At 45.3% G+C, this 27,839-nt stretch overlaps 1 protein-coding gene across 4 annotated transcripts; it reads right to left on the bottom strand.

Annotated features, from left to right (window-relative positions):
• On the bottom strand, window positions 1-27,839 carry C10H11orf24 (chromosome 10 C11orf24 homolog). 4 transcript variants are annotated; one of them, XM_040609102.1, is made up of 5 exons: window positions 27,719-27,839; window positions 22,964-23,085; window positions 6,263-6,501; window positions 3,090-3,206; window positions 1-1,862 (listed from the first exon to the last, which is right to left on the bottom strand). In XM_040609102.1, the coding sequence occupies exons 3-5, from the start codon at window positions 6,417-6,419 to the stop codon at window positions 667-669; spliced, it is 1,470 nt and encodes a 489-aa protein (XP_040465036.1). In that variant the 5' UTR covers window positions 6,420-6,501; window positions 22,964-23,085; window positions 27,719-27,839; the 3' UTR covers window positions 1-666. The 4 variants fall into 4 exon arrangements, with proteins under 4 accessions (XP_040465036.1, XP_040465035.1, XP_040465034.1 ...); XM_040609101.1 differs by having other exon boundaries at window positions 22,974-23,085; XM_040609100.1 differs by lacking the exon at window positions 22,964-23,085.

Genomic DNA, 27,839 nt, shown 5'->3' with positions numbered 1-27,839 from the left:
TGCAACAAGATATGCCCTTCCAGGGCCCCATTTATTAAGTGAATACAAAAATAAGATCATTTCAGTGCAGAGGCACAGTAATCCGCTCCATGGTGAAAAGATATCTTGGGTTAGCAGTAAACAGAGTTTACAATGCCTTGTAAACAGACCTCTTTACAAGCAAGAAGCATACTGAAACATGACACATGTTGGATTAAAAGCTCCCCGTTGCACCACTACTCCACGCTTCTCATCTGGTGATTTCAGAGCACTTCGCAAAAGGTAAGAGCATCCTTCATTCTGTTTTCAGAGGAGCACACGTGAAACGAATGAGACACGTGGAATTTGCACTGTAAACTGTTGAAAGCGCCACAGCATTTTCCGAGGGTGATGGCTTACCCCTTGTTAGGTTTGTTTTGCAATGAAAAATAATGGCCAAAGCTATAGTGCATTATGGAAGTTTTTAAAAATGACTTTTTTTTTTTTACAGCAACCTGTTGTATGGTTGAATAAAAATTACTCTTTTTTGTTTCTTAATACAGTACATGGCATTTCTCCTCAATTGCACTAGAAGCTAATTTGGAAGCACTTTCAATTTGTGTTATAGGCAAACAGGAAAGAAAAACAAGTCAGGCAGGCTTTCCATCTCCTTTCCATCTCTCTGCCCACTATTTCATCCCCACCCTTTCACATCTCCGAGTCCACATACATTCCATTGATCAGGTAATCCACTTGTGTGTAATCCTTCTTCTTGTAGCTCTCATAGGCCTGCATAAGGAAAAGAACTATAACAGTTATGAAAAAACACGTACCAACTAAAAGCACTGCAAGAAGCGAACTTTTATCCACTAAGTACTGAGTCAGCGGCTCAGCAGCAATGAGAAGATACTCATTGTCTGTGTCCTGAGTTTCCACAAGGCTCGAAGCTGTTGTTTTGGGTGTATGTGCTGGAGCTATGGTTGTTGAAAAAACGTGAGATGCTGTCTTTATCTCATGTCCAGTTGTAGTTCCTGCTGTAGTGGCAGTAGTTATAACTGTGGTACCTCCTGTAGAGCCCAGAAGAGAAGTTGGTTTACTTAAGGATGTACTTGCTTCTGGCTCTGGATGGGGCAACGTAACGGCTGGCAGTGAATTCACAGAGTGAGAACTCTCTGAGGGGGTGAGTGTCGTGGCACGTGTGGAAGCAGTGGCACGTGTGGAAGCAGTGGCACGTGTGGAAGCAGTGGAAGACGTTCCTGCATCCTGCAGGATGAGGGTGGTCAGTGTGCTTGGTGCCTTCAGGCCAGCTCCAGCAGTGGTGGGGCTACTAGAGCGGAGAGTGCTGGTGGTGGCTGGGTTAACCTGCGTGCTTTGAGGTGTCTGAGTACCTGCTTCAGGAATGGCACCGAGGGGAGCAGAAGAAGTGGGGGACAATACTGAGACAGAGTTACTATTTCCTGATTTTTCAGTGGTGGTCATAAGCTTGGTGACAGGGCTGGAAGTGGAAGCAGGGATGTTACCAGAAGTGGGAGAAGAGGCAGTAGATGACACAGCTTCAGCAAGGAGACCAGAACCTCCAGGGCCATCGGAGGCTTTGGCAGTTGTTTCATAAGCTGTAGTGAGGACAGATGCATTTGTAACGTTTGTTGTTACAGCTGTGGTGGTGGTGGAGGTCACTGTGGTGGTGACAGCGTTGCTTGTTGTTGGTTTTCTTGTATTCGTTCCTGCAGCTTCACCCTCAATCCCAAGCAAATGCCTCAAGTGAACCTTGGGAGTCCAAGCAGTTGAGGAAAACGCATTTTCCACGTTGTGTTGGTCAACTCGTGCATTCACCATCCTCTCCTTTTCCAGTGGAGAGCTTTGGTGGTGGAACAGGACTGTTTCCCTTTTCCCATCAACCATTTCTTCAAAAAGACAAAACCAATGAGTTTGATAGGAATAAAACTCTCAAGCTCAAATCTGACCTTATACCCCCAACAAGCAAACCAGAACATGTACTCTGCAGTACGTGCAGAACAACTGGAATAAATCACTCCTGAAATCAGCAAGAACATGAAAACTCAGGCCTCTGCTTTTATTACACATAATCCTTCTGGGGTTTTTTTGTCTGAGTTTTTTGGGGCGTTGTGGGGTTTTTTTGGTAGGTTTGGGGTTTTTTTGTTTTGGTTTTTTTGCTACAGACCTCTGGCATTTGCCCAACCAGGGAATTAATTCCAGAAAGTGGGGGTGGGGGTGGACAATGAAGTATAGATCTACAACCCAGAAGCACATCATCAACAGAAACAGCGTTATGAATGCCAGCTCCTGAGAAGGCTCATGCTTTCAAAGTTACATAGCACTGACAAAGCCCTTGTGCTCACATTCAATATTTTCACTTCTCAAAACTGAGTGGATATTTCCACTTACACCTTCATACTTTGGGAGACTTTCCTTCACCACTAGTGATCTACATTTATAGTGATATAAATCCCACCTGCTTGTCAAAGGCCTGGTTGCTACGCTGCAGAGAAACCTTTGCCAAACCAAAAGAACCATGAACAAACTTTTTTTTTTTTAACTTGGGTACAACAAACTCTTGAAACATGCTTTAGAAGATTGATTCCCAAATTACTAGCAAGCTCTGTTTTGTTATTGTGTCACTTAATTAAGATTGAAGACCCTGGCACTAGAAAGTCACCATGAGCAATTGCTGCTATGGCTGCTCGGATTATAGAAGCAGCCTGCTGCCTCTGGCACAAAATCCTGGCAATCTCAAAAAAAACCCAATGCCAAGACATTTTCCTTTCTCTTAAAAAACATAAATACATCTGTTACACCTTTATTTTCCAAAGGACAGCGTGTGGAGTGAAAATGGCTTGAATGAATGATGTCTCCAGCATGGAGACAAACGGTTAGTCAGTAAAAGCTCGAGAAGTTACTCAAAGACAAATCACGCGCATGTAAGTGCCAGAGCCCTTAGGAGGCTAGGGAAAGAGTATTTTCCAGTGAACTGACTTTACCTACAGAACCATCCTGCAGGCATTTCACAAGCCATCTCCCTCAGCTGAAAGCCAGTCAAGGTCTAAGGGTAGGCATTTAAAGCAAAGGGACCAGGATCCTGGATTTAACAGGAGCCCGAAGCACGGCATTACCTCCAAGCAGATCTTTGATGCCTTGTTCTCCAGCATCCTGGCACACGCTCAGCTGGTGACACTGCAGGAGGATGCAGTGATTCTGGTAGAGCACAGACCAGTTACACTGGTGGTCACCTGAAAACAGCAGAAAAAACAGGTTGTTGCGCACAGGATACCAAACACTGCTTCATGGCTGTAATTAAAGAATTTTTTGAAAAAGCGACAGCTGGAAGGTCTAGCCTTAACAGATCCTGACTCAGCCTTAGTGAAAATAACTGGGAAGCCACTGAAATCAAATGTAGCAGCTGCAGCCCACCTACCTGCTTGTCTTCCAGTACCAACATCTAACAACAGGAATTCACTTACCCAGACAGGGACAAAGAGAGCATACTGCAGTTTGGACCCATCAAAATGCTAGCATTTGTCTAGATGTCTTAACGAGGGGGGAAAAAACCCAAACAGGTGAGCTGAAACTGAGAAGACACCCATCTCATCCCCGACAGGAGACAGCTCTCACCTCAGTGCTTGGAGTTACATAGAAATTTATTCATCTGCTGAACAACGACACCATTAGCCACAGGAGCCATCACAGAAACTGTCTTTTAGTAAGTCAAATCCCAATGTAAGTAAATGAATTCATCACAGCGGGGAACTCTCTCTCCCGGCAGCCCTTCAAACTCACTAACTTTTTTTCTGGGCATGCTACAGACACAAAGCCAAGCTCTGAGGGAAGGAATGAACCTCCTCTAACCAGTTCTGAGGAGACACCTCAATCACTGCGTCCAGTTTTGGGCTCCCCAGCACACAAGGGCAGTACTGACATACTGGAGCACATTTCAAGATGCTACTAGAATTCTGAGGGGCTGAAGCACATGATTTACAGTAAACCCCAACTCAACAACAAGGGGGAAAAAAAATAGTTCCCACCACAAGGGCACTCAGACACTGGGCTGGGGACCACAGAGGTGGTACGATCTCCATCGGATCTTGAACAGCCAAGATCTAAGTCAGGTTTGGGGCAGAGATCCTGCCCAAATTATGCTATGATTTTATGTCGTATCACAGTAGCACGCAATTGATTTCTGGGGCACGTGCTGTTGACAAAAACCACAGATGATAACACAGTGCTCAGCCTGGGGTGAAGCAGATGTGTGCCCAACTGACCACCTATCAGTGGATTAAAGGGAACTCAAGTGTATGGTAGGAGAAAATAATTTCTGTGTTTTGTCAGAAGTGTGAGAAAGGGCAAAGAACATGCCAATGTGGTACATATGGGTATATTTAAAGCTCTTAACTACAAAGAGAGTTACCCTGACTGAGGATTAAGGCTATGAGAAGCTTGAACTTTTCATTAAAAAAACATTTGCATTACCAGAGTTATTAAAAGGGCTTGTGGAAAATTTAAGAACTTGGAGAAATCGCTGTACCAACAACTGCAGTCTGCTTTGACAGCCCTAAAGAAACTAGCAAAGGTGGAATTTTTCTGACTTCGATAAAATGTTAGGAAAGCGACTGAAACCATTCAAAGACTTTAAAAAAAAAAAAAAGGGTCGTTAAAAAACAATAAAATTAAAAGCTTCAGCTCTCACAGAGAGCTGGAATTACAGCAGCAGCCCTTCAAGAAATTAAAATCCACTCCTCAGAAATGAAAACGTGTTTGGATGTGTCCCAATTCCCAACCTCACCCCGCATCCCTCACTGGGTAAGCCACACTATTAGAAAAACACAGACCATCTACTACTGTAAATTGTGCTATTTATCACTTCTTGAGAAGGGGAAAACAAAAACCCAGCCACATCTCTTGCACTGGCTACATGCCTAAGTTAGCCAGTTCAGAAAGGTCAAGAGACTAAAAAAAATGGGGTCAGCATGGGTAAAGCACCGTGGTTTCTGCTGCCATCAGGATGGCATCCAGCGGCTCATGACTTCCCTGTTGCTCCCCAGGACAACCAGATAACCTCTGTTGAGCTGAGCTGGTGAGGATGCCCCTTGATGCAACTCCAGATTAAGGCTCCAGCTGATGCGTCCAGTGCAAGATTCATGCAACCAGTGGTCCCTTTGTGCTCACTTCCAATTAGGAGACAGAAAAAAAAAAAAAAGAAAAGAAAAAAGGACAAAAAAATAGAAAGCAGGAGGACAACAAAAGCTCTTCAGAGGTATTTTGAAAGGAAACCTCTGGAAGTGACAGCTGACAGCACCTTTTCTACCCTAACAAGATACCGGGAGGTTAAGATGACGTGCACAGTGCTTAGAGATTTTCAGGTGGAATAAACACGCAACGCTACAGACCCTTAGCGTCAGCGTAGTCAGTGTGAATGTGCCATCTCTTTAGGATTTGCCACCTTAAAAAGCAGAAGCTAAAGTTTTCACAGCTCTGGTGCCTGGGAAACAAACCCACTCATATTTTACCTCCTAAATAAAATGCTGAGTTTATAAAGGTGCTTTTTTTCCCCACTATGAAGGGATGTCTCATGTTTAAAATAAAAGGTTTGAAATGACCGGGCATTAAAAAAAAGGCATCTTTATGATGTTCCTATCTGACTGTCAGACATTCATCCACCTGAGCCAAGGTCTCATCACAACCACGGCATCACCAGTTGTTTGTAGGTGCTACAAGCTTTCACATGTGGCTAGATAAGATAGGCTCTTTCATAAGGACAACTGTGAAAGACTCATTTAGAAGTTTAATGGTTTTTAAAGACATCTCAGAGGTAGACAGCAAAAGCCTTCCATTTCCCCAGACTCGTTAAACCCTGTGCTTATTTGTAGGACACAACTGGTTTCTTCTAAGGCAGAAAAAACCTACACAAACACCAGTGAGCAAAGACTACTCATTCCAGTACAGCTGTCTACAACAGCACTATTCACTTGCAAACATCTGGCAGCATGGAATAATCATTCTTCAAGTCAAGGGACCTAACACCGGTTGCACGCTACCAGTGCACACCAAGCGCACAGGCACACTGTTCCTTACAGAAGCTAGAAGGCCCCTGGGAAACAGTGATTCTGGATTCAATTTAACCAATAAAAGCTGCCAGAAGTTATTTAGCACCACAGGACTGCAGACAAGCCATAACTGTAATTGTCTGTAAAGAATTGGAGTTAAGAAAGATAGTTGTCAGGGGAGCAGAGGAGACCTTTAAGGAACAGAAAATCCAGCTGTAATTCCAGCCAAGGGACAAGAACCTCACCTGAAGCACCTGGGCTTTGACAAGCCTGCCTGCACTGCTGCTCCGTTGTAAGCCTGCTTATTCGCACCACGCGGACTTTTCTCCCTTTCAGGACAGAAAGCCTCTGTTCACATATACAGAAGGAAATCAACAGGAAGAATACAAGAGCAGTCCACATCTTCAGGGTTGGTCTTGCAGGGAGGCTTCTCTTCCCAGGAGCAATTCTTTCTTATATCACTTCCAGATCCACTGCAATATACCTATTAAAAAAAAAAAATCAATTTATATCTAGAGAATGTTCTACTAAAACACACTCCCATCAGCAGGAATGAAAAAGAAAGTACAAAAGGCAGGCCAGTATCACTACACACATCATACAGGCAATGACGTAAAGGCAGGAAGAGAGAAGACCATTCCCAAATTCATGGAGAGGCTCTTTCCTTGGAAAGTGTACTTTGCTCTTCTTCCCTTAGGTCCCAGTGGAGAACAGCTCAAGTCAAAAGCACCATGTACAACGCCAGACTCAAAGCCCACAGGTGTACAGCACCACAGATGCGACTTCATTTTATTTTACTTATTTTAAAGCCCTGATTGCCCCCCACAAAACAATAAACAGGCAATGTCTTTCTTCATTACCAATGCACACTAACACTGTCCCAGTGGATGGCCTCTCATGCTTTAAGTCACTGGAGCAGCTTCTATTGACTTCAGAGCAGATCACCAGCTCTGGTGATCTGGATTTACCCTCGTTTCCAAGACTTTCTAAAGCTTTGTATCAGCTTCCAAACAGCTCAGCCCAGACCAGACCAATTTTAAGTCTTCCCTAAGTAGTTTTCAAGGGCAACCCTCTTCCTCACCACCGAAGCAAGCTTTAGTCCTCAACCTGCAGTTACGAACAGAAACGTCATGGCCTTCAAAGAGTGTTGAGATTCAGCTTCACATGATCGCTCAGAGGTGCACGCGATGACTGCAGTTGAAGATGCAAAGGAGTTCACAACACAGCATGAGCAGCATGTGTAAGTGGTATAAATAGCATAGTGAAAAACATCCACAGCCATCATTGACACACTTAAGACTGCAATTGCAAGAAGTTTTGCCCTGGGCTCTCAACTCCAGCCCCAATCATGCTTGTGAATTTAAGAATCTAAGAAAGAGCCTTTCCCTCCACCTCCAGGAAAGCCCAAGATAATGTTTATTAGTTTTGACTCCCAGACTGCAACATTTTGATGCTTCATACTTTCTGTTTCCAACTTTTTCTTCTTGTTCTATGTCCTAAAGCCCCAAACTATGTAATAGATTTTTAGCCTCAAAACCACCCTACCTGAAAAAGGGTGAAATATAAACAGCTACCCAAAGCTTTGGAGAGGGCACACAACACACAGGTCCACATCGGAATACCGAAGAGTCAAAGATGGGGACAAAGCCTGATACTAAAAGGCAGTGCCCCAAATTCAGCATCCCTTGTCACCCTGCAAGTTGCCTAAGGAACTCAAAGCCTCCTTCCTGCTCTTTTATTTATTCTAGTAAAAAGAGTTGGTTTGCCTGTTGAAAACAGATGGAGCATTTATACATCATCTGCTTTCCCAGAGAGCCAGGGAGCCCAAAAGGACCAGACCGTACCTTCCCCACTAACCTTAGCTCATGCATCCCCCTGCAGCCTTCTCCCTGGAGTAAGCGTGCACGGCATCACACTAATTCTGTGCAAGTAGGTTTCTCACTGCAGCCAAAACTTCATATGCCTGGCTCATCCCACCTGGCAGCTGGATATATTTCTACATCTGACCTGACAGCAGAAGTCTTGGTGGGGAAAGGCAGCTCACCAGCCCCATCTAGTCCTGTGTACCAGAGACTGCGCCAGTGTCCTGGGGTCTCTCTCTCATTTCGCAGGGCACAGGCACAGCGCAGACCGACTTTGCTGGTTCTTTCCCACCACCTGCCCTCCCCAGCCCACCTCAGAGCGAGCTGAAAGAACCAGTGCAGGAGAGGAGGGCGATGCACAACCACAGCCCCCGCCATGCGGTACACAAGCATTAGATGCTTAGGAAAGCAGCCCCATGTTTTCGGCAGGGATTTGTGTTATTCAGCCCAGAACTTCAACACTTTTCCCTCTGTTCTGAATTGCAAGGCGCTTCCACAAGTGTGCCTCAGCCTTTAGCATGCTTCTACTGTCACTCTTCGCATATGTTGTAATCTAATTATTGAAAACTCCAGTTGACAAGACGGCAAGCAAGGGGGAAAGCAACTGAAGATTTGAAATACTCTGTCCACACTAGATTTTCCTAGACCAGACAGATCACCTTTGCTCACAGACAGCAAGAGTTTGCTTTAAACTCCAAACCTTCAACTTCAAGCAAGTGATTTGTGTTCCCTCGCAGACACTACAGGTACCTCACCAAGACACTCAGAACACCCTTTGTCAAACTGCATTCCCACCACGATATGCAGAAATAAGGGCACTTTTGTAAAATTCACAGGCAGAGATTCAGTAAGTGGTATCTAACCCACAGAAAAGAAAAAAAAAAACATCATGAAGGGTAAATTTTCTATTTTAAAGAGAGTCTGGCTGCTTATGTTTGCTGTCCCTTTTCAAGGTAAAAGGCTTACAAGAAGCGATATTTTATAGCTCAAGAAGCGACCCTGAGAATAAATTGGCTGTGCAATAATGCATGCATTTACTGTTTTAAAGGAAATGGTGAAAAATAACAGCAACAAGTACAAATGCAGAGCACACTTATTATAGGGGTGGGGTCTTCCTACCTTTACACACAGGTAAAGGTACACATCCTACCTTCCTAGTTATACTAACCAACCCTCAAAGAGTAAACACCTTCCACTGCATTTTGGAAATGCAGATATAGCAGCGTTATATCTGTGAATAAATACCATTATTATAGTTAAAATCTCAGTCTTTTAGGACAAATAAAATAATCTTAATTAATCTCAGCTGACCCAAGAACTGCATACACTTGTCAGGTCAGGTGTTGATCACGCTCTGTGCCTAGAAGGTGCTGCACTAGCACAGCCATCTGTCCCCTATGCATTTGTATCCCCAGCCACATTAACCCACCAGAAGTCCTTCCCATCACAGCTGAATTTGGTCCTACTTGACTGCCACAGAGGAAAATAAAAGCCCAGTAAATGTCCCTCACCTCTTCCAAAGCACTGAGCAGCCTTTCTGGATCAGGCCAGCACCGGTTAAGGTGGACACGCTGAGCTCAGACGCGAGAGGTCTGTCTCCTTTCCCTCTCACTAAACACGGTCTCCTCAGGGGCCAACCGATAATCCTTCCCCCAAGGCGCTCAAAACAAACTTACAAGGTTAAAATACATTTAAGTGTTCTTTAGCCAATTATAAAAATCCTTTTACAAATTGCAGAGCAAGACCACGAAGCAGACAGACGCGATACACAGGCTGTCAGTGCAGCAGACAAGCAAACAGCTCATTTCCACGTCCAGTGAGGTGATAACCAGATGCAGTTGTGCCTTAATGCAGTCCAGATGATGCCCGAGATGATGTATTAAATATCAGAAGCTCCAGCTAAGTGGTTGGGGGTGTTCTGCCTCTTCCACCTTAGCACTATTCCATACATCCAGAACAAGAGTTGCAATTACTTGCGGGTCACTTTTCCCTACTTAACAACTGCCTTCCATAATTACAAGCTATAAGCTTTATTTCTGCCTTCCTATCACACTTCCAGCCAGTCCCATATGGCTCCATTTGTACTCAGAGACCCCACTGAGCCCCCACCCCACACACCTACATCCCAGAAAAGCACCAGCTAAAGCTTCTTCTCCAGATCGCGTTGCTCCCCAGAAGGAACCATCCTCTGGCTGTTGGAGACAACACAAAGGAAGAGATGAACACTACTGTTCCCATCAGAATTAATTTTGAGAAATCAGGGCAAAATTCACTCTTTGAGCACTACCTTCTCCATCTGTAGATATCCCCAAAGAAATTAAAAGTCCAACCAAACCACAAAAGATAGCAACAAATAAAATCTGAGAAAGGATTACACTCTGAAAAGTGCAAAGTTTACTTTACCATCTGTGGCTATAACTCAGCAGGGAACAAGCACGCTGGAAAACCAGAGTAACTTTGAGTCAACAACTGAATGAGTGATGACTTTGCAATGTACACACACATCCAGAGGGCATTGCCTGCTGGGTTTCAGAAGCCTCCCTCCCTTCTTGCTGATCTCCCTGTGCTCGAGCCAAGAAATTCATGAGGACAAAAAAAAATCCAAAGCATTATTTCAAACAACATTGATTGGGGTGATGTGGCAAGTGAAGCCTTTGGAATATAAGCCGCTTGCTTCCATGCCCTCCCAGGCAGCCTGAGCTGCTCCTGGTTAAGCAGCTGCAAAGTGCATGCAGTGATTGCACCAGGGCAAAAGGACAGACAAAAAAAAAACACCAAAAAACCCAAAAAAAACATGAAAGAGGGAGTGTGTGTGTTAGAGATCACACGTACAAAGTGAGCAAAGCAAATCATATAGGGCAACACATGCTCCTTTGAGCTGTCAAAGAACCAGCATGCACTGCCCCAAAATTCATACTTACAAGCATGTGTAGAATAAGTCGAAGAGCTACAAAGAAATATTCTATCCTCAGTGTAACAACAAAGCAGGAAAAACAAGGGTGGGATACCTTTCGCAGACAACGATGCTTCTCTCCCATCAAAATGAGAAGGCATAAGGCCTGTTTTCAACTTGCAGTTGCTGCTAAACACTTCATTTGTTGTCAGCTCTCAAAACAAGCGCTATATTTCACTCTAGAAAAATAGAATTAAACCAGATTTTGCTAAGGGAAGACAAGTACATCTCATTTTGTGAATCGAGGCTCGAACGCAGGAGGCAGGGAATCTGTGCTGCAATCTTGAGAAGTGTTTGGCTTCGCAGACTTATCTCCAAGGCTGAAGCTGCACATGTGGATAGGTTCGGAGATGGAAAGGGCAGCACCAAGGCACCTGAGGCTGACCCACTGTCAGCTGAGCACAACCAAGTGAAGTTGTATTATTCTCCAAACAGCTTCACAGCCATTAAAGTTCCTTTGGCTCCCGAGGAAAATTAATGACAAGTTACAAAGCTGTTTCCACAAATTGTCACGTGCTATCAACAATGAAGGATGAACTGAACAGAGACTGTGAAGCAGAGACACGTTAGATATGACAGGGGAGGAAACGTGTTACTAGGTCCTTGGTCTGGACAAGTTCCTTTGACTTCAGCACACAAACACAGCATGAAGTGTTCCCACTTCCTTAGAAAACCCAGAATACAATGGTCAAAGGTCCATTTGCTGCCCCAATACAGGCTCTCCATGTCCCCACCATCTCCGGTATTAACAAAATGTTCCTCTGGGAGGACGACTGAGATGGGACATGCACAGTTCTGTACTTTCAGAGGGAGTTTTGAAAGAAAGTTACCTCACAGACATCAGCCAGGTTAAGATGGTGACCAGCAAGCTGGATCTGATAAACACCTGGGGCTGACATGAGTCCAGCAGAGCATTCCAGGTTGCTCAGCTCCAGTGACAGGATGTTCTGAACATATTCTGAAACTCCATTTGGAGAAGAAACATTGCCAGCTCAGGTCCAGAAGAATATCACCTACATTCCTTCTCCTACCACACAACTTCTTCAGAGCGTTGACACTGCAGTTGGCCACTTGAAGAAGAGTTGTCACATCCCTCCACCTTCGCAGGCACACTGCTTGCTGCAGCAAGCACAACAGGGGTATTGGATGGGCAGCGGTTTGGTCTGTTGCTGCCTTTTCTGACATTTCTCCTGATACATGTCCACACACACACACAAAAAATATTTGATAAAATACTACAAAGCCAAAAAGTCCACTCAGACTGCAGCACGCTGGACTCCCTTAAGAGCGACAGCCCAATAAGCAAAAGCATTTTAATCAGGCAGCCATAAAGTTATACATCTTCTCCTCCCCTAAATATGAACCACCTTCTTCAGTTTTTAGCGTAGTCCCCACATGTATGACTGAGTCTTCCACCAACCTGCACGACACACACGCCACAGAGGAGTGACTGCAATGCCTACAGCAACACCTACAAGCTTCAGGGAATGAGCCAAAAGATGCCAACAGCTGCAAATGATGAAATCAAGAGAACAGAGACAGCATCCTTGCTCAGCGCACCCAACACACCCTCTAGATTCACATTTGACTAACTTAGATGGGAGTTATTAAACTAGAGAGCAAGGAATAATCCAGTGTCACTGAGCAGACAGCCTCTGAGAAGGCTGCTGCATCCTCGGGAAGATTTGGTGTGGAAATGGTGCTTTTTAAAAGAAGTTTGTAGCTGCTAAAGTATTTCTCCAGCTGCCACATATTACTCTCTGCAAGAAAATAGATTCTTCTGTTCGTAAGCAGCCAAACATAATAGATCAGGACCTTTAAGATGTTCTGCGTGAATAGAACAAACACCTTAAAGTCTCTTTCAAAGAGGCAGAATCCCAAGTTTTGCTGAGAAACTGCAATCACACCTTGAAGACACATGAAACTTTCTTAAGTATAGAGCACTTGAGGCTCCGTGCTGACCAAGGCACGTTACGCTCTGCAGGGCCAACACTGAGCAAGGCTCACAAGGAGCAGCCACCACACTCCCACAAATGGAACGGAAAGCCATTCCACGCAAGATGTGGATTAATTGCAGGCTCCAAACAGCAGACCTCGTTAGTGCAGATACTCAAGTGCAATATCCTTCAGGTTCAAGATTTTCAGCAGCTTGCTCAATCTTCCCTTCCCTATGGGGAACCCAGGGAGGATGGAGGTTTTAGTGGTGAGAACCCATGCCTGACAGTGACACAACTCAAGCTCAGGCTCCTTCCCCACTTCCATCTTCCCGTGGAAGTGATGCAGGGTTACAGATTCAAAATCTGGGGCACATTGATAGCTGCACTGGTTTTTGTGGGTTTGGTTTTTTGGGTTGTTTTTTTTATTTTATTTTATTTTACCAGCTTTACCCATCTCCATCTTTCTGTGCCTTGGTGTGTCCCGTGTCCCGTGTCCCCCCCCCCCATTCCTGTCTCAGGACACAAGGTACAGCTTATGCATTTGTTATCCCACTAACGAGGACAGCCCACGCTGGCACCATTGAAGCTTCATTGCCATCACACTTCGCCTGAGCAAACAAATGTTCAAGCCTAAAACCCCAAAGCCAGCATCACCCATCCATCATCCTTTCTCACCCATATTAGCGCTGCGTTCTGCAGTTCAGATGGTGAGAAGAGCTCCTCAGCAGGAGGCTTTTCCTGGGAAAAATGACCCAGCAGCCATTTCACTTATGAAAATGTGGCTTGTTTCGGAATATCTGAAACAATCCAGTTTTAATATAAAGAAAAATGAACTGCCAAAGGCTAACTGCATAAAGATGTGACTGGACAATAAATCTGTCAACAAAAATACCTCCAAGCTATAAAAATGTGTGCTATGGCTCAACGTTCCCTGGTCTGGTCCACACCCGAAGCGGCTAGCAAATTTTCAGACATGCTGCTGTCTCATGGAAATGGGACATCACATGCAGGGCATTTCACACCACGTGCTTCAAATTAAACAGCTTTCAACAAGGCTCTCAAAGGAACCATCCCAGTGGGCTCCCACATGAACTCTGCAGCCATTGAGCTAATATAGAGCAAAGGAAATCAAGAAGGGTAAAAGGCAAGGTCAGGATTGTGGTTTCTCTAAGTGCCTGCAGAAGCGTGGGTGCTTCATGCTTGCTCAGAGATGGCATTAGAAGCTGGAACCAGCACAGTGTACGTGCACAGGAATAAACCATGTCCCAGGTGCTATTCAATACAAAACTGCCACGTTCGGAGCTAACAGACTTAAAAAAAACAGCGACTTCAGCATGAAGGTACAATTAACCAAGTGTTACTTTTGGAGCAAACAGAACTGCCGTTGCGTTAAAGTCTGGTCACCCACCCACCACCTGCCCTGCAGAATTTTACCCCAGTCAGCAATTTCTTGGTAATACAGGTCAAGTTAAATTTCACTGAAGTTGTTAGTTCCAACACTATTTTTCACTCCAGATATTTTTTAATAAAACATTATGCCCCTCTATAGGTTCAATAAAACATTATGCCCCTCTATAGGTTCAATAAAACATTATGCCCCTCTATAGGTTCAATAAAACATTATGCCCCTCTATAGGTTCAATAAAACATTATGCCCCTCTATAGGTTCAATAAAACATTATGCCCCTCTATAGGTTCAATAAAACATTATGCCCCTCTATAGGTTCAATAAAACATTATGCCCCTCTATAGGTTCACGTAGCCATAATGCTAATTTTAGGTGTGTCAAAAGAGAGGACATTTCTCCATGTAAAACACAAGGTTGTGCAAGTTTGCTCAGGAATTGAAGCCTGTGCATGGTTTTCAGTAGGCTTACACAGAGCAGCGATGAGACCCTATGTTACAAAAGCATCGGGCAATACTGTGAAGAGCTCAGAAATGGAGAAGAAAGTTCAGACAGCCTGGACACAGCCAAAACATGGTGCCAGTGCAACGGCTGAAGGGGAACTTCTGCTCAGCACTAAAAGAACTGCAAGAAAGGAAAGCATTTTGGCTATAGGATCTTTGTGCATATCCTGAAATATGAAGATTTTTTAAAAAATTGTATATATTTAAAAAGAGACATGCCTCCACCTCTGGTTAGCCTTACGAACAAAACAGCTTGAAGGCTCCCACATTATAGGAGGTTTCTTCTTTCTAAGCTAAGAACTCCGGTTAAAGAGCAAAGGTAGCTTTATGGAAAGTCTGCCAGGTGAGATGCAGCAAAAAGACATTCCAGCTTATCACAATGCTGTATGATACCAAGGAGCTTTTCCCCGTATATACGTTAGCACAAATCAAAAGATTCTTCCCAAACTCTCCAAGCCAGGAAGCCATTTATAGCAGTATCGAATGAAGGTTGCTGGCACATGCCTCCCCGCTTTGTGATTTTGACAGCTTGAGAGATGTGGAAATCACAGGGCAGGGTGGGTGGGGAAGCTTAGCCAAGTCTATTTTTTTCCAAACAAAGAGATAATCAAACACAGTAGCAGCTCTCCTCTAGGTTCTTCATAACCAGTAGGTCTCCAAGTCATGCACCATCCTGAATTTAAAATTATGGGTCATCAGAACCTAGACGGAAAACACCCTTCCCTCTCCTTGCTCTCAGGGGTGTCTGTGGCTGCCAAGGCAGCATCTGTAGAAGTGCTTCAGCCCAGCTCTTGGGTCTCATCTCCCACGCAGCAACAGGGCAGCAGCCGTGCTTTCCTGCCTCCTTCTAGGTTTCCTCTTTCCAGTTTCAGAGGAACTTACTTGAGCCCTGATGCTGATTAATAAGTCAAAGTAAAACAAGCTTGGTTTGAGCTCCAAGCTCTTCCAGTCCAAAAAGCCCCTTATTCACGGAAGAGGGACTGCACAAGCAGTAGCAGGTTCTTCTGAACTTTTCTGAGCTCAGTACAGAAGGTGTATCTGTCTATCCATCTGCCTCTGATGCTGCTAATAAGGACTCCAAAACCATTCCACAGGGTTACCTGAATACCATGGGCATCTACAGCCAGTCAGCAGCACAGCTCACCAAGACAGATTACCACAAACATCAGTTTAACTTATACCAAAGCCATGGAAGTGAAAAACTGCATGTTTTCCCATAATGTCCCTTGTGTTCTATATTTCAGTGGCTAGATGGGGTCCAAATACAGATATTTTCTGAAGCATTCTTGGATGCCTCAGTGCTTATCTCAATTTTTGCTCGGCAGTACAGCAACATAATATGGGAAAAACAAAGTTGAAGCCTCTCTCTCAACTTCTAACACCTGAACTCGAAACAAAAGCAAAGAGGTTATTCTTGCTCTTCTAGACGTTGTGACCTAAAAGCAGCAGCACAGCCTGAACCCATTAAAAAGTTCTAGCTACTGACTTTATGCCAAATATGCTCTGATCCTGTAATGAGGAGGAACAGTTAACTAGGAAAGCCAAAATACCAACAAGATCAGCCCGTCCTGGTCCAAAGATGAGCTCAGCACACACAACACACTCAGAGAGAATTCTACAGCTATCTTTTAAGTGACTGCATGGGTCAGAGGAGCAGCAGTCGCCTCTCCTCCTCAGGTTCCCTCTCTATTTTGAGGTTTAGTGGAGAACCGGTGTCTTCTAAGGACCTGGTGAAGGGTTCTTTGTGGAAGGCTGTGGTCATCTCAGTAAGAAGCTGGAAAGCAGCTTCCCAAGCTGTTTCTGGTCAATCTAATGCCAATGCTCCCTTCCAAAAGGCCAAAAATTAAAGAAGCAGAGAAAGTTAGCTCCCCTAGCCTTAAAGCACGGTTGGGCACAAGGTGCCCTGGGAAAGGAATATGAAGGAAGACTGCGACTGATGTCAGGTTTTCACTTTCTTCATTAACAACCAGTGGGCATCAGGCTCCCGCAGTATGAAGCTGCTGACTTGCAAAGACAAGAGAAAGAAAGAACATTTCCACTGAAAGTTGGGCGACAACCCTCAGCTCTCCTCTGTGATTCCAAAGTTTACTTCTGCAGACCCCGAAGCACCTCCTTGAAGGGGGTACCGTGGCCTTTCACACAGAAATCAGTCTTTAGGCTTATAAAGCAAGAGGCAACAGGGCAACTCTCAATCTAGCAAGGATTAAGTCCTAGAAAACCCGTCACAGTGCTAAAAAAAAAAAAGTGTGTTTGCTTTTAATGGAGAAAGCCTTAGCATGCTCCACTTCAGGAAGAATCAGCTCCAAGTGGGACCCTGTGACAGTACCTCTCCAAGGCCAGAAGCTGTGACTGAGTTGCGTGTCCGTTAGCTAGCATGGTTAGCCTGCACCTAAAGCCAGCAACAGGCTCTAGCCACCATCAATGAAACATTTGCACCACCTCTTCTTGCCTATAGAACGTTTACGTATTTAGTGAAAGCACGACATCGGCTTAGAGCTGTGTTTTCAGGTTGACATTGTATCAGAGACCTTTCCATCAGCAAATTATTACCCTAACATCAGTAACCCCGAGGACTTCAGAAGGCAGAGTGCAGATCATATTCAAGTGAACCACCATGAAACAGAAGGGTTCTCCGTCAGAAGATGCTCTGCTGCTGGTCCATGGTCCCAGTTCAGAGCGATGATACCAGAGGCACACAGGGAGCATGAGAGCAAGGCACAGAGACACCATCTCCCCTACCAGCTGCACCTCAAGCAATGCAAGCACCCACAGCAGGTTCTAACAAAGCTATTATAACAACTCGCACTTCAAACTCACTCATTTTCCAGACAGCCTAGCTGTAACTGAACAGTCAAGTACTTTTCGCATTCGGTGGAAGAACATTCACGAGTTTCATTTCAAAGTGTGAAGAAATCACAGGCTTCCTCTGCCCTAGAAAAATAGCACTTCTGCCTCTACCATCTTCCCAATAAAATCCAGCTTCTGTCTCAGCCTCTTGGGCATCTGAGCCACTTTACAGGAGGACACTTCCATTTCAATTGCCTGAAACAGTATCATGAGAAAATCTGCCCAAGCAGATAACAGAGCAGGAAAAGCACTCTGCAGTGAAGATTAGATGATGTTCACAGCATGGACTGGGGTTTTGTGGGGTTGGGTTTTTTGGGGGTTTGTTTTGTTTTGTTTTATGGCAGGCATCTGAAGAGGAATTACACGTCAAATCTTGCTTACCACTGATAGGCCAAGATGGAAAATTTCCTCTTTCCACATGCCAACATCTACAACATCAATCTCTAACCACTCAAACTGCAAGCCCAGCATTTCAGTCTTTGCTTTTTAAAGGTGCTGCACATTTCCTTTACTTCCCTCCAGCAATAACTTTCCTGGAGACAAGAGAAAAATACTGAAATAAATTTGCACACGTATTTTATTTATAAATTCTCCCCTTCATCCAGACATCCTTTATGCAGATGAATCACCATACAAAATCCAGCGTGATAGCTGTATGTTTGTTGGATGCCATCCACTCTATCTTGCTCAGAAACAACTGTAAATGTGAACGCTTGAGCATGCTGTGGGGTATACCTAATGAATCACAATTTTGGAGTGTGTATTTTAACTCCAGAAGAAACCTCTGCAGGTGTAATCTTACTGATTTCAATATGGTTCAGCAAACAAATCTGTCCCAAGGCACGCAATAACCTAAGAGCTCACTCATTCAGCGGAAGGGTTTGCAGTTTTCGGTCTGCCCCCAGGGGACAGCTTGCCCACTCCACAGTTCGCGTTACATCTGGCTTCACTTTCAGAGGGGTCAAAGACCAAGTGGAGAACATACCACCCAGAAAGAACTGCTCGCTAATATTGACAAAACCTGCAGGGGGGGAAAAAAGCACAACCAAAACCCACAAAAAACCACATCTCACCAGCATTTTCTGTTTATATATTAATTTAAAAATCTCTTTCATTCAGATATTCCTTACAGGGATGGGTCACCAGCACCAGAAATCCATTTCTGTTACAGCTGTTTATTTGCTGAATGTATTTCATTGCATCAACACATATCCAGCCTCCAGACATTACCAGATTTTTCAGAGCCTAGAAATCCTTGCTCCCTTTGCAACAGACTGAAAAGCAACAAACAGGAATCTATGAATACACATATCCAGTCAAAAGCTGTTTGCCACATAGAAAACGAAACAAACTTTCATGCCTTTGCTTTTCAAGTCAGCTGGTACCAAAAGCCATCTGCATTACAGCTCCATCCAGGCCACTTGCTTCTCAAGCCCAAGCAACAAGTGTCCCTGAAGAACGTTATCAGTGTCCCTGCCTCAGGCAGCAATTCTTCACACACACAAAGCATGTGTTCAACTTTATATGCACCAGTAAGTCTAGCAGAACTAGCAGAACCTGTGACCCACATAAAATTAAGTCAGGGAACCATTGGCAGGCTCATGACATTGTATTCCCTGCTGGCTTCACTGCCCAAAACGTGCCCGCTAGCCAGGCATACCTCAGACATAGCAATGCACTGCAGCCACAGCACATACCTACTCCTGCCACCTCAGAGATGGTCACTGTAGCCAGAACACGCAGATCCTGCCTTGTCTACACAGCAAATACAAGCTGTTGGCCATCTATCAAAAATCATCATCATAGATGAAGATGTAATTGTTCTTGGGTCAGTTATCACCCTGCTTCATGGAAGAGCCAATGTAGCTTCTGTAGAAGGAAATTATCCATCATATCTAAAATCTTCGAGGCTACTCATTACATGTGGATTTGTATAAATGTTTTTGGTGAGGGACCATTTCAAAGTTCTAACGCAAACTAAGATGCTGTTGGCTATAAAGAAAAGCTTTAGCATGGACTGCTAACTGATTAGAATAGAAAACAAAGAGCAGAAAGGAGCCGTAGGTTTTCACAGGGACAAGCAGCCACCAGTGAAGTTCCACTTACCTGTGCTGGGGCCTCTGCTATTCAATGCACACAAAAGATTTGAAGGGAAAGAGGACAGTGGGAAGATACTGGCTTTTAACTGAACTGCCAGAGGGTCTCACGATACCAAGTGCTGGGGAACAATGTCTCTACCCAGCACTCCTTATCACTGTTAAAGACAATACTGTACTAGACAGACCTCTGCTTCTCCCTCACAGTCTCATGCACTTAAGGTCCACTAACCTGGCGCAGTAAGCTGACTGATGAACCAGCCCTGCAGCTCTTATGACCAAATGTCCACTGCACCACTCTCAATAAAGGCCCAGAAGGAGCTTTGTCCAGCAGAACTGGACATACAGTTCAGATGACAAAAGCCAGAAGAAATTCCAGAGACATGTGAACCTGCAGACCACGCAAACCAAGTTTATTTTGTACCAGGTAGCTTGGATAGTTATGACTTCCAGTTAGATGTTAAAGCAGCTCTCTACACAGTTTTTACAGAGTCACAGGCCGGTTGAGGTTGGAAGGAACCTCTGAGATCATCTGGTCAAACTCCCCTGTTCAAGCAGGGCTGCCTATGGCCAGTTGCCCAGGTCCATGTTCAGATGGCTTTTGAGTATCCCCAAGGATGGAGACTCCACAGCCTCCCTGGGCAACCAGTGCTAGGGCTCAGTCATCTACACTGTGAGAAAGTATTTCCTGATGTTCAGAGGGAAAACCCTGTGTTTCAGTTTGTGCCCATCGCCACGGTTGAAAGAACACCCTCCCTTCAGGTATTTATATACCTTGGTAAGATCCCCCAGAGGGATCTCTTCTCCAGGCTGAGCAGTCCCAGCTCTCCCAGCCCATCCTCACAAGAGAGCTCCCCAGAACAGGAGTCACAACACCAATTCATGAACAGAAGCCTCTACGAATGCAGAAGCGAAGGGCAGTTCGTACGGACAGTTCATACGTGAGATGGCTTAACTCACTGCCAGGAAGAACAGTCACGTTCAAGGGCATGTGCTCCACCTTACTGTTGGGGGTGAGGTGGTCTTCACCCACAGCGCTTACACTTCCCATTCCTGAAGCAGCTCTCAGAGCGGTACCACCTTCAGACAACGCAGGAGATGCTGCTCTTGTAAACAAGGCCATTTCCAGGCATGGAAAGCATCTGAAATACATTGGGCTTGGCAGTTCTACATCAGCCCAAGCAAATAGTGAAAGACACCGTATCGTCTGTATCACAGACCAGGGAAGATACCACGACTAACCCACAAAAACCTCACTACAAAAAGAAACTGGAAAGATTAAATAGGTTTTGTGTATTTTGTAAAGCTTTATACAATCAGGATTCATTACCAAAAAGGACTAACAACAAAAAAAATGTTTGAGGAGGGAGCATGCTTGCTCTTTTCAAAGCTGGTCTCACGTTTTCACGCTCAGTCTCAGCACTTTCCATCACGTGCATAAATGAGATATTTTCCAAACAATCTTTTTTTTTTTTTTAAAATGAAAACTGGGTATATACTAGTTTCTTTTAAGGAGGGAAGCACATTGCTTTTTCTTTAAGCCTCATCAGGTCAAAGGGTGTCAGAAACCCACATGAAGATTCACAGAAGTTGTTATGAAATCCTAGTGACAACATCATCTTTGCAGATCAGCCAGGATACAAAGGGCTTTAGAGACAGTAAGAAATTTTAACTTGAAAGAAAACTGGTCTCATCGGGAAAAAAAATCCTTGATCAGCTCAGCTAAGAAAGGCAGAAGAAGTGCTTATAGCAATACCTTTTGTTTATTAATGTAATAATCAGATTAGCACCCATTTACTGCGGGTACAGATCTAGGAGTAAATGCTCTTTGCTTGGACATGGAGAATTTCAGATTACCACTGGGAACTTCTCACCCATCAGAAACTCCCATCCTTAACCCCCTTAATAAGCCAGTCTCCTGTTCATCTTATGGCAAAAAAAAAAAAAAATCTAAAAAAATAGAAAGCTGCTTTTCCACCATGCTCTCCATTTTTAATTAGATATGGGAACTGAAGTCCAGGTGCTACTGTCAGCAAAAAGACACACTGATGACACACAGTTTCATCAAAAAGATGATGATGTAAAGGAGCTTTGCTGACACAAATATACCAGCACAACCTTTGTGACACGGGTCAGCCCATAGCACAACAGGTCCCCAGTTCAAAAGAGCAGAATGTAGGTGAGACAGACCAACCCTCCCTTATCTCAGAAGGTGGAAAGAGAGGCACGAGAAGCCCGAGTTGTTTGTGTACAGCTGTAGGAGGAACTGGTGAAAACTGAGTCTCTTGAAATCCAGCTTAGTGCATGAGCTACAAGACAGCCTACTTTCCCTACGAAAGCATATATTTAGTAAGAGTGTCATTAAAAGCATCTCAAGAACATTCAGAAATACCTGCTGTGGGGTTTGTCTTTTCTGGAGGAGAGGGGGAAGAGGAGCATTCCCATAACACAAATCACATACAAATCAAAAATGATTAATCAATAGTAAGACTCAGAGGATGATATACATTGAGAAATGAGGAAGTGACCAGGCAGCATAAACGCATTAAGTAGTCTTCTCTCCAGTTAATGGCTTGCTTGATCTTAAATGGATCCCCGATATTTCCCTTTGACCAGTTTGCATTCACAACACTTCTATCTTCATTCCCTGTTCTTCAATTTATTCATTAATAGGAATGAATTTTGCCTTCAGTGATCTGCACATGCTCAGTTCCTGCTGACTTCTACAAAATTTCCCCCTACTAGTGGACTTGTTCCACAACAGTTTCAAATTTGTCCAGAGGGAGCAAAAGGAAAAAAAAAATGGAGTGTAGAAACTTGCTAGGCAAACACTTGTAACCGTTTTCTTGCTGTCAGGAATTATTGCACCTTTAGGGGAAACCAAAAGCCAATAAAAGCCTGGATACAGCAGGACTACAGCTGAAAGCATAGGAGGAAAAAAATAAATGTGTAAAGTATTATTGTATGCAACCAAAGAGCCACTTCTCCAAGACTGTCAAAGCATTTTCACAAAGACATGGCAGAGTGGAAAGGTTTATCCTGCTTTTTGATACAGAGAAGCCAAAGAAAGAAAGATAGAGAAGACGACTCAGCAAAAGAACATGCTTAATCCTATTAAAATTAATGAGATTTCATCCTGGCCTCCACACATAAGTTGTATTGGGAGTTTAACTTAAGTGGATTTAAACCCAGATTCAGTTAAAGTGCTGCAAAGTCTCCCCAAGCCAAACAAATATAAATCCAACACAAATATACATACAAAATTCAATTTAAATTTCATCAAGTCACTTTTTTCTTGCCCTCCACCCCGCCTTTTTTTGAATTAAAAAAAAAAATATCTAACCCCAGTGCACCTTCTCTATCTGAAGTATGTGCTCCAGCATTTTGCTGAAGTATTGCATAAGCAGTTCTCCAGGCCTGGCACGGGGTCAGCTGGAGCTCCGGGAAGGCAATCCCAATGCCCTGCTGGACAGTCAGAGACAAGAGGGTCATCATTAGCAGAAGCAGTGATGGTCATGAAAAAGACTTGCTGAATGTCTCAATAAATAAAACCAGAATGGCCCTTGTACACAGATAACCTCCCCTTCCCTCTCTGTGTATTTAGGGAATAACAGAGGTAGCTACGGGGGCTTGGACATGCCCCAGCCATGTCTGCAGAGCACAGTTTAGTTGTCCTTTGGGGGACACAGCTCAACTGGGGCTCACCAGGCAAAAGTGACAGGAGCTGTGGCAATGGGGACAATCCAGGCACGCAACTGCAGCCTGCCCCGACGGCGCAGACCTAACGTCCCGCTCAACCGGAGAACCCGGCTGGCTCCTCACGCCAGGGCAAGATGCACAGCTGGGCTGGGGGCCCTGCCGCATGCACGGCGGGCAGTCAGTCCAGCTGGCTGCAAGTAAACAAGTACCCATATCCCTGGCGCTCTGCCCTCCATTCCTGTCTTCATACCACATTGTCCGACAAGAAAAACAAACAAGCAAGCACCCCAAGTGCTTTCCAAATGGTTAACACATTATCACGTGAACTGGGAGGAAAGGCTGCGACAGAAAACCCAGGCTCACGCTCATTCCAGAGATCTCACGTTCTACAAAGTGCATTTGAAAACTAGCTCTGCCACCACAGCGATGCAGCCATCAGGGAGCATGTTGCAGGCCCATCCTGCCCAATGACACTGCACAGCGTCAACTACTCTGTGTCAGGGCAGTAGCACTGCCACCTCTCAGCACTGAAAACCAAGATCTGATCCTTGAGGCCAAGCCCACAATGGCCAAGAAAAACAAAGCCAGCAAAGGCAATGGAAGACCACCATAAGTTTTGGCACCCACACTGATCGATACTCAAAATTGCCCACAGGAAACCTCATTTCAGTGATAATCATAATAACGGCACAGCAGAGCCATCAGCTAAATGCAAAGTAACCATGAATACAGCTGAAGAACCAAAGCAACGAGGAAGCCAGACAGCACAATAGCAAGCAGCCAAGTGGTGCTCTACACACCAGCAAGGGAAGCGTGTGGTTCCACCGAGTATTAAAACCCACTTCTGCAGCCCTTGCTGCTTGCTTTTGTTGCATAAGTTGTTCACAGGAACACGCAGTAATGTCCATGCAGACATTCCTCCAAGAAGGGTGTTCCCATAGCATACCAGAGCTAAACTGTGCTCTACTGGATTAACTGCTGCGCCACAGGCACCCTGGACACCCTACCTGCACGGTGATCTCCTTGGATCGTCAGAAGCTGGAGGAATGGGAACATTTCCAAAGTGCACAACTGGGTCCTGCCTGCACTCATCTTCAACATCACTACGGCCCCTGCAGCGCCAGCAGCATCCTTACACCCCAGCCGCCAACCCACGAGCCCTGCATGTCTAAATTGTGCAAAGGGAACCACAACTTCAGTCCAAAGGAGCAGAACTGACAGGAAGAACAAATAGGTTAAGCGCTTGCTACCATCCAGAGAGAAAGGGTTCAATCACAGTCTACTTCACAGGACGACTTGGCTTCCCAGTCAAAGTCAACAGCCCTCTGGGAGTTGTTCCCAGACCCAAACAGGCCAGGAATCATTGACAGTGGGGTCTGACGAAGGGTTACACCTGCAGGACAGGCTGCAAGCTGGGAAGGGAAGCAACCTTGCTGATCCAGAGTGCACAGTGTCAGATGGCATCCAGCCACACACAGGAGGGATATTGCCCTCCCAGTCCTTTTACAGGTAGGAGGGAAAAAAGCCACAAAGATCACCTAGTCTGGCTCCTGGTGCAGCAAAAGCCATGGGAGTTTCATCCAGCAATTACTGTGGGCAGGGGGGAGGTGGGATGGGTATCTCACCTACCACACAAATGAACTTTGTACCAGCTCTGTGTTCATAGGGATGAACACCCCCTTCAGAGAGGCATCTGAACCCAGTTTAATCCCTTCAAAGGGCAAATGGCCAGCTGGTGTAGATTGCCATTGCTCTGCAAGGGGGCCAAAGCAATGCACAGCAGCTGAGGATCTACACGCAAGTGCCAGTGAATTGACTGCTTTTTCCTCTGACTTCCCCAGTGCGTAATTGCCCTTGCTATTAGAAGTTTGTATCAAACACAAAGCAACAATTAAAGGGCAACAATAAATCTGAACCAGACATTAGCAGCGCTTGAACACACATATACGTGGGGCCCAGCAAAGAGCGCAGAGCAGAGGGGTCTGAGCATGGCTGTTGAGCACACGCATGCAGGCAATGTAGAAGACAACCATATGGAGATGAGGGCTGCGAGGAAATGCATATGCATGACACCCAACCATCCGCAGGACTGCTCCGAGTCATAAGCCCAGCATCACTCAGGACACACGTCAGCCAGGATGAAGCAGGCGCTGTGATATGTACCTGGCTTGTGGGTACACAGAGGAGCAACAAGTTCATTTCTCCCACATCCAAGTCCCCTGTAATTTTTCACTGCAAATATACAGCGGCACAGACTCCTGCTGGACCTGCTTTATGGTTCTTTCAGTTGATAAAACTATGTTCAAGTGTGGATGACAACACACAGAACACATGCTGGGTTAACACTACGTGCCGGAGCATGAGAAGACACCAGCAGAACTGTATGTTAAAACTTTTTTCCATGAAGCTTTTATGTATGCCTTTTTGAAAAAGAAAAAAAAAAGAAAAGGAGGGAGGCAAGAAACTCTACCCAAACAAATCAGTTCTTCATGATTTCTTCAAGCAAAGTTTTGGACATTATCAGCACGCGCTGTTTCAAACAAACACCTTCATTCCTTAATGCCCCTGTGACATTTTCCCTTGAAAATTTACTCAGTCAAGTACAACTGAGAGTCAGCTACTACATTTAAAAGTAGCTACATTACCTAACCTTGTAATCCAGGGTATGCAGCCAGACATTTCAAATACATTATCAGGCCTTCAGTATGGATGCTTTCCACCACTGAAACTTGAAATTTCACTTGCAAATTACTCCCATCACCTTTGAAAACTCTGTGCCGGGAGACTTCCTTTAGAAGGCAGAGGCTGCAGGTTGCATGGAAGTGCCAATTAGAATTTCAATAGCAGATAACCAGATGCAAAGTCTGTTTTCTGGCAGATGGGTTTATAAATCCGGCAGGGAATTTGCAATAAAAACAAAAAATAAAGATGTTTGCACCAACGTGTTAAGAGGTACATAGCCTGGAATTTCCCCCAGAAAAGTACTACAACAGTATGTGTGTGTATACATATAGATTATATATATATATATAAACTAGAACCAAGCAGCAAACATGCACAGCAAGTGCATTAGTCTCCTACAGACATGAAAGCTAATAAACATGGATAGATTCCCTCTAAAGTATCCACTACCATGTAATGGAGTGCATTAACATACATAGTAGAAGATTATTATGGTAGGTAATTAAGATTAATACAGTAATACATGCACTTTTGAGAAAGAGACACCACATCAGCATGCACCTTGTAACCTAGTTTTCAAATCTACTGATCAGCCATGCAGTCTGAGGTCTAAAGGGCACCAAGTGCTCGCTATCGGATAGCACCTTTACCTCACCCAGCAAGGCTACAACTTAGCTCAGGGCAGGGAGGATTAGTGTCTCTACGGGTTTGCTCCTGCAGTAAGCAGTCAGTTAACTCACTTTATCAGGAAACAGGAGCGCCGTTGCGTGACCAAGCCTGGCAGGGATTCAGGCAGCCAATTGTAGGACATCCAGGCACCTTACTTGACAGGATCTTGAGACAGGATTTCTCTTTGCTAATCCTAGAAGTCAAAGTTTGGGAGACTGCAGAGGAGAAAGTTCAGGGATTCACAGAATCCACCAGAACAAGATCCGCTGTGACAGGATCCCCCCACAGGGTGCTGTATGCAAGGGCTGGGTGGAGGAACACTATTTATTCTGCCCACCACGTACTGGATCCCAGCTGGCACCTTGTTAACATGGCCCAGGGAATGATGAAACCTACCGAACCCCTCCACTTCGGGCACGGTAAGACGAAAGAGACTTGGGTACCATACCGCACGCAGCAGGGCCCCACTTCCAAAGGCGACCTCAGCTGTACACACTCGACGTTATTTACTCAGACACGATATATTCTGACGTATCCGTGATGCCATGCATAAGGGCGACCTGCCACAGACACCCCATTTTTTGGGGTGGTCCAGAGGGCCTAAACCTGCCACGTTTCAGACAGTGACCGACTTGCTGAGTCAATCGGCTCTCCTCCCCGCAACGAGACGAGCTCCCTGCGCCCCCACCTCCCCAGGAACAGACCCTCCGCCGACCACACACGCATTGCACTGCAGGGAGCGCAGACCCATCGCTGCCACCATTGCTGCGGGCGGGGGGGATACAATTTATTCGCAAATTTACATGCAACTTCCCGCGACGAATGTATTTGCAACTTATGTGGCAGTTTACGGGAAGGGCTGCGGAGCTTCTGCTCCCCACCCAGGCCGCGGCCCCCGTCCCGCCCGCGGTCCGCAGCTGTGCAAATGGACACCCACCCCACGGCAGCCCCCCACCACGGAGACATCCCACCCATCCCCATCCCCGCTGCCGACTGGCACGGCGTACCCCCCGCTCCCCCAGGCCGAGGGCGAGCCGGCCGTACTCACGCCGTGGCGGAGGGCAGGGCCGCTGTGCAGAAGAGGCGCTCACCCCGGCGGAGGCGGCCAAGCCGCCCGCCCCGCTGGCGCGGCCCCCCCGGGGAACCAGGCAGCCCCGCCGCCCGCTCCG

Source organism: Falco naumanni, chromosome 10 (assembly GCF_017639655.2).
Source record: "Falco naumanni isolate bFalNau1 chromosome 10, bFalNau1.pat, whole genome shotgun sequence".
Lineage (NCBI taxonomy): Eukaryota > Metazoa > Chordata > Aves > Falconiformes > Falconidae > Falco > Falco naumanni.
The sequence above is the reverse complement of the archived record's forward strand: the minus strand, read 5'-3'. Positions and strand labels throughout refer to the sequence as shown.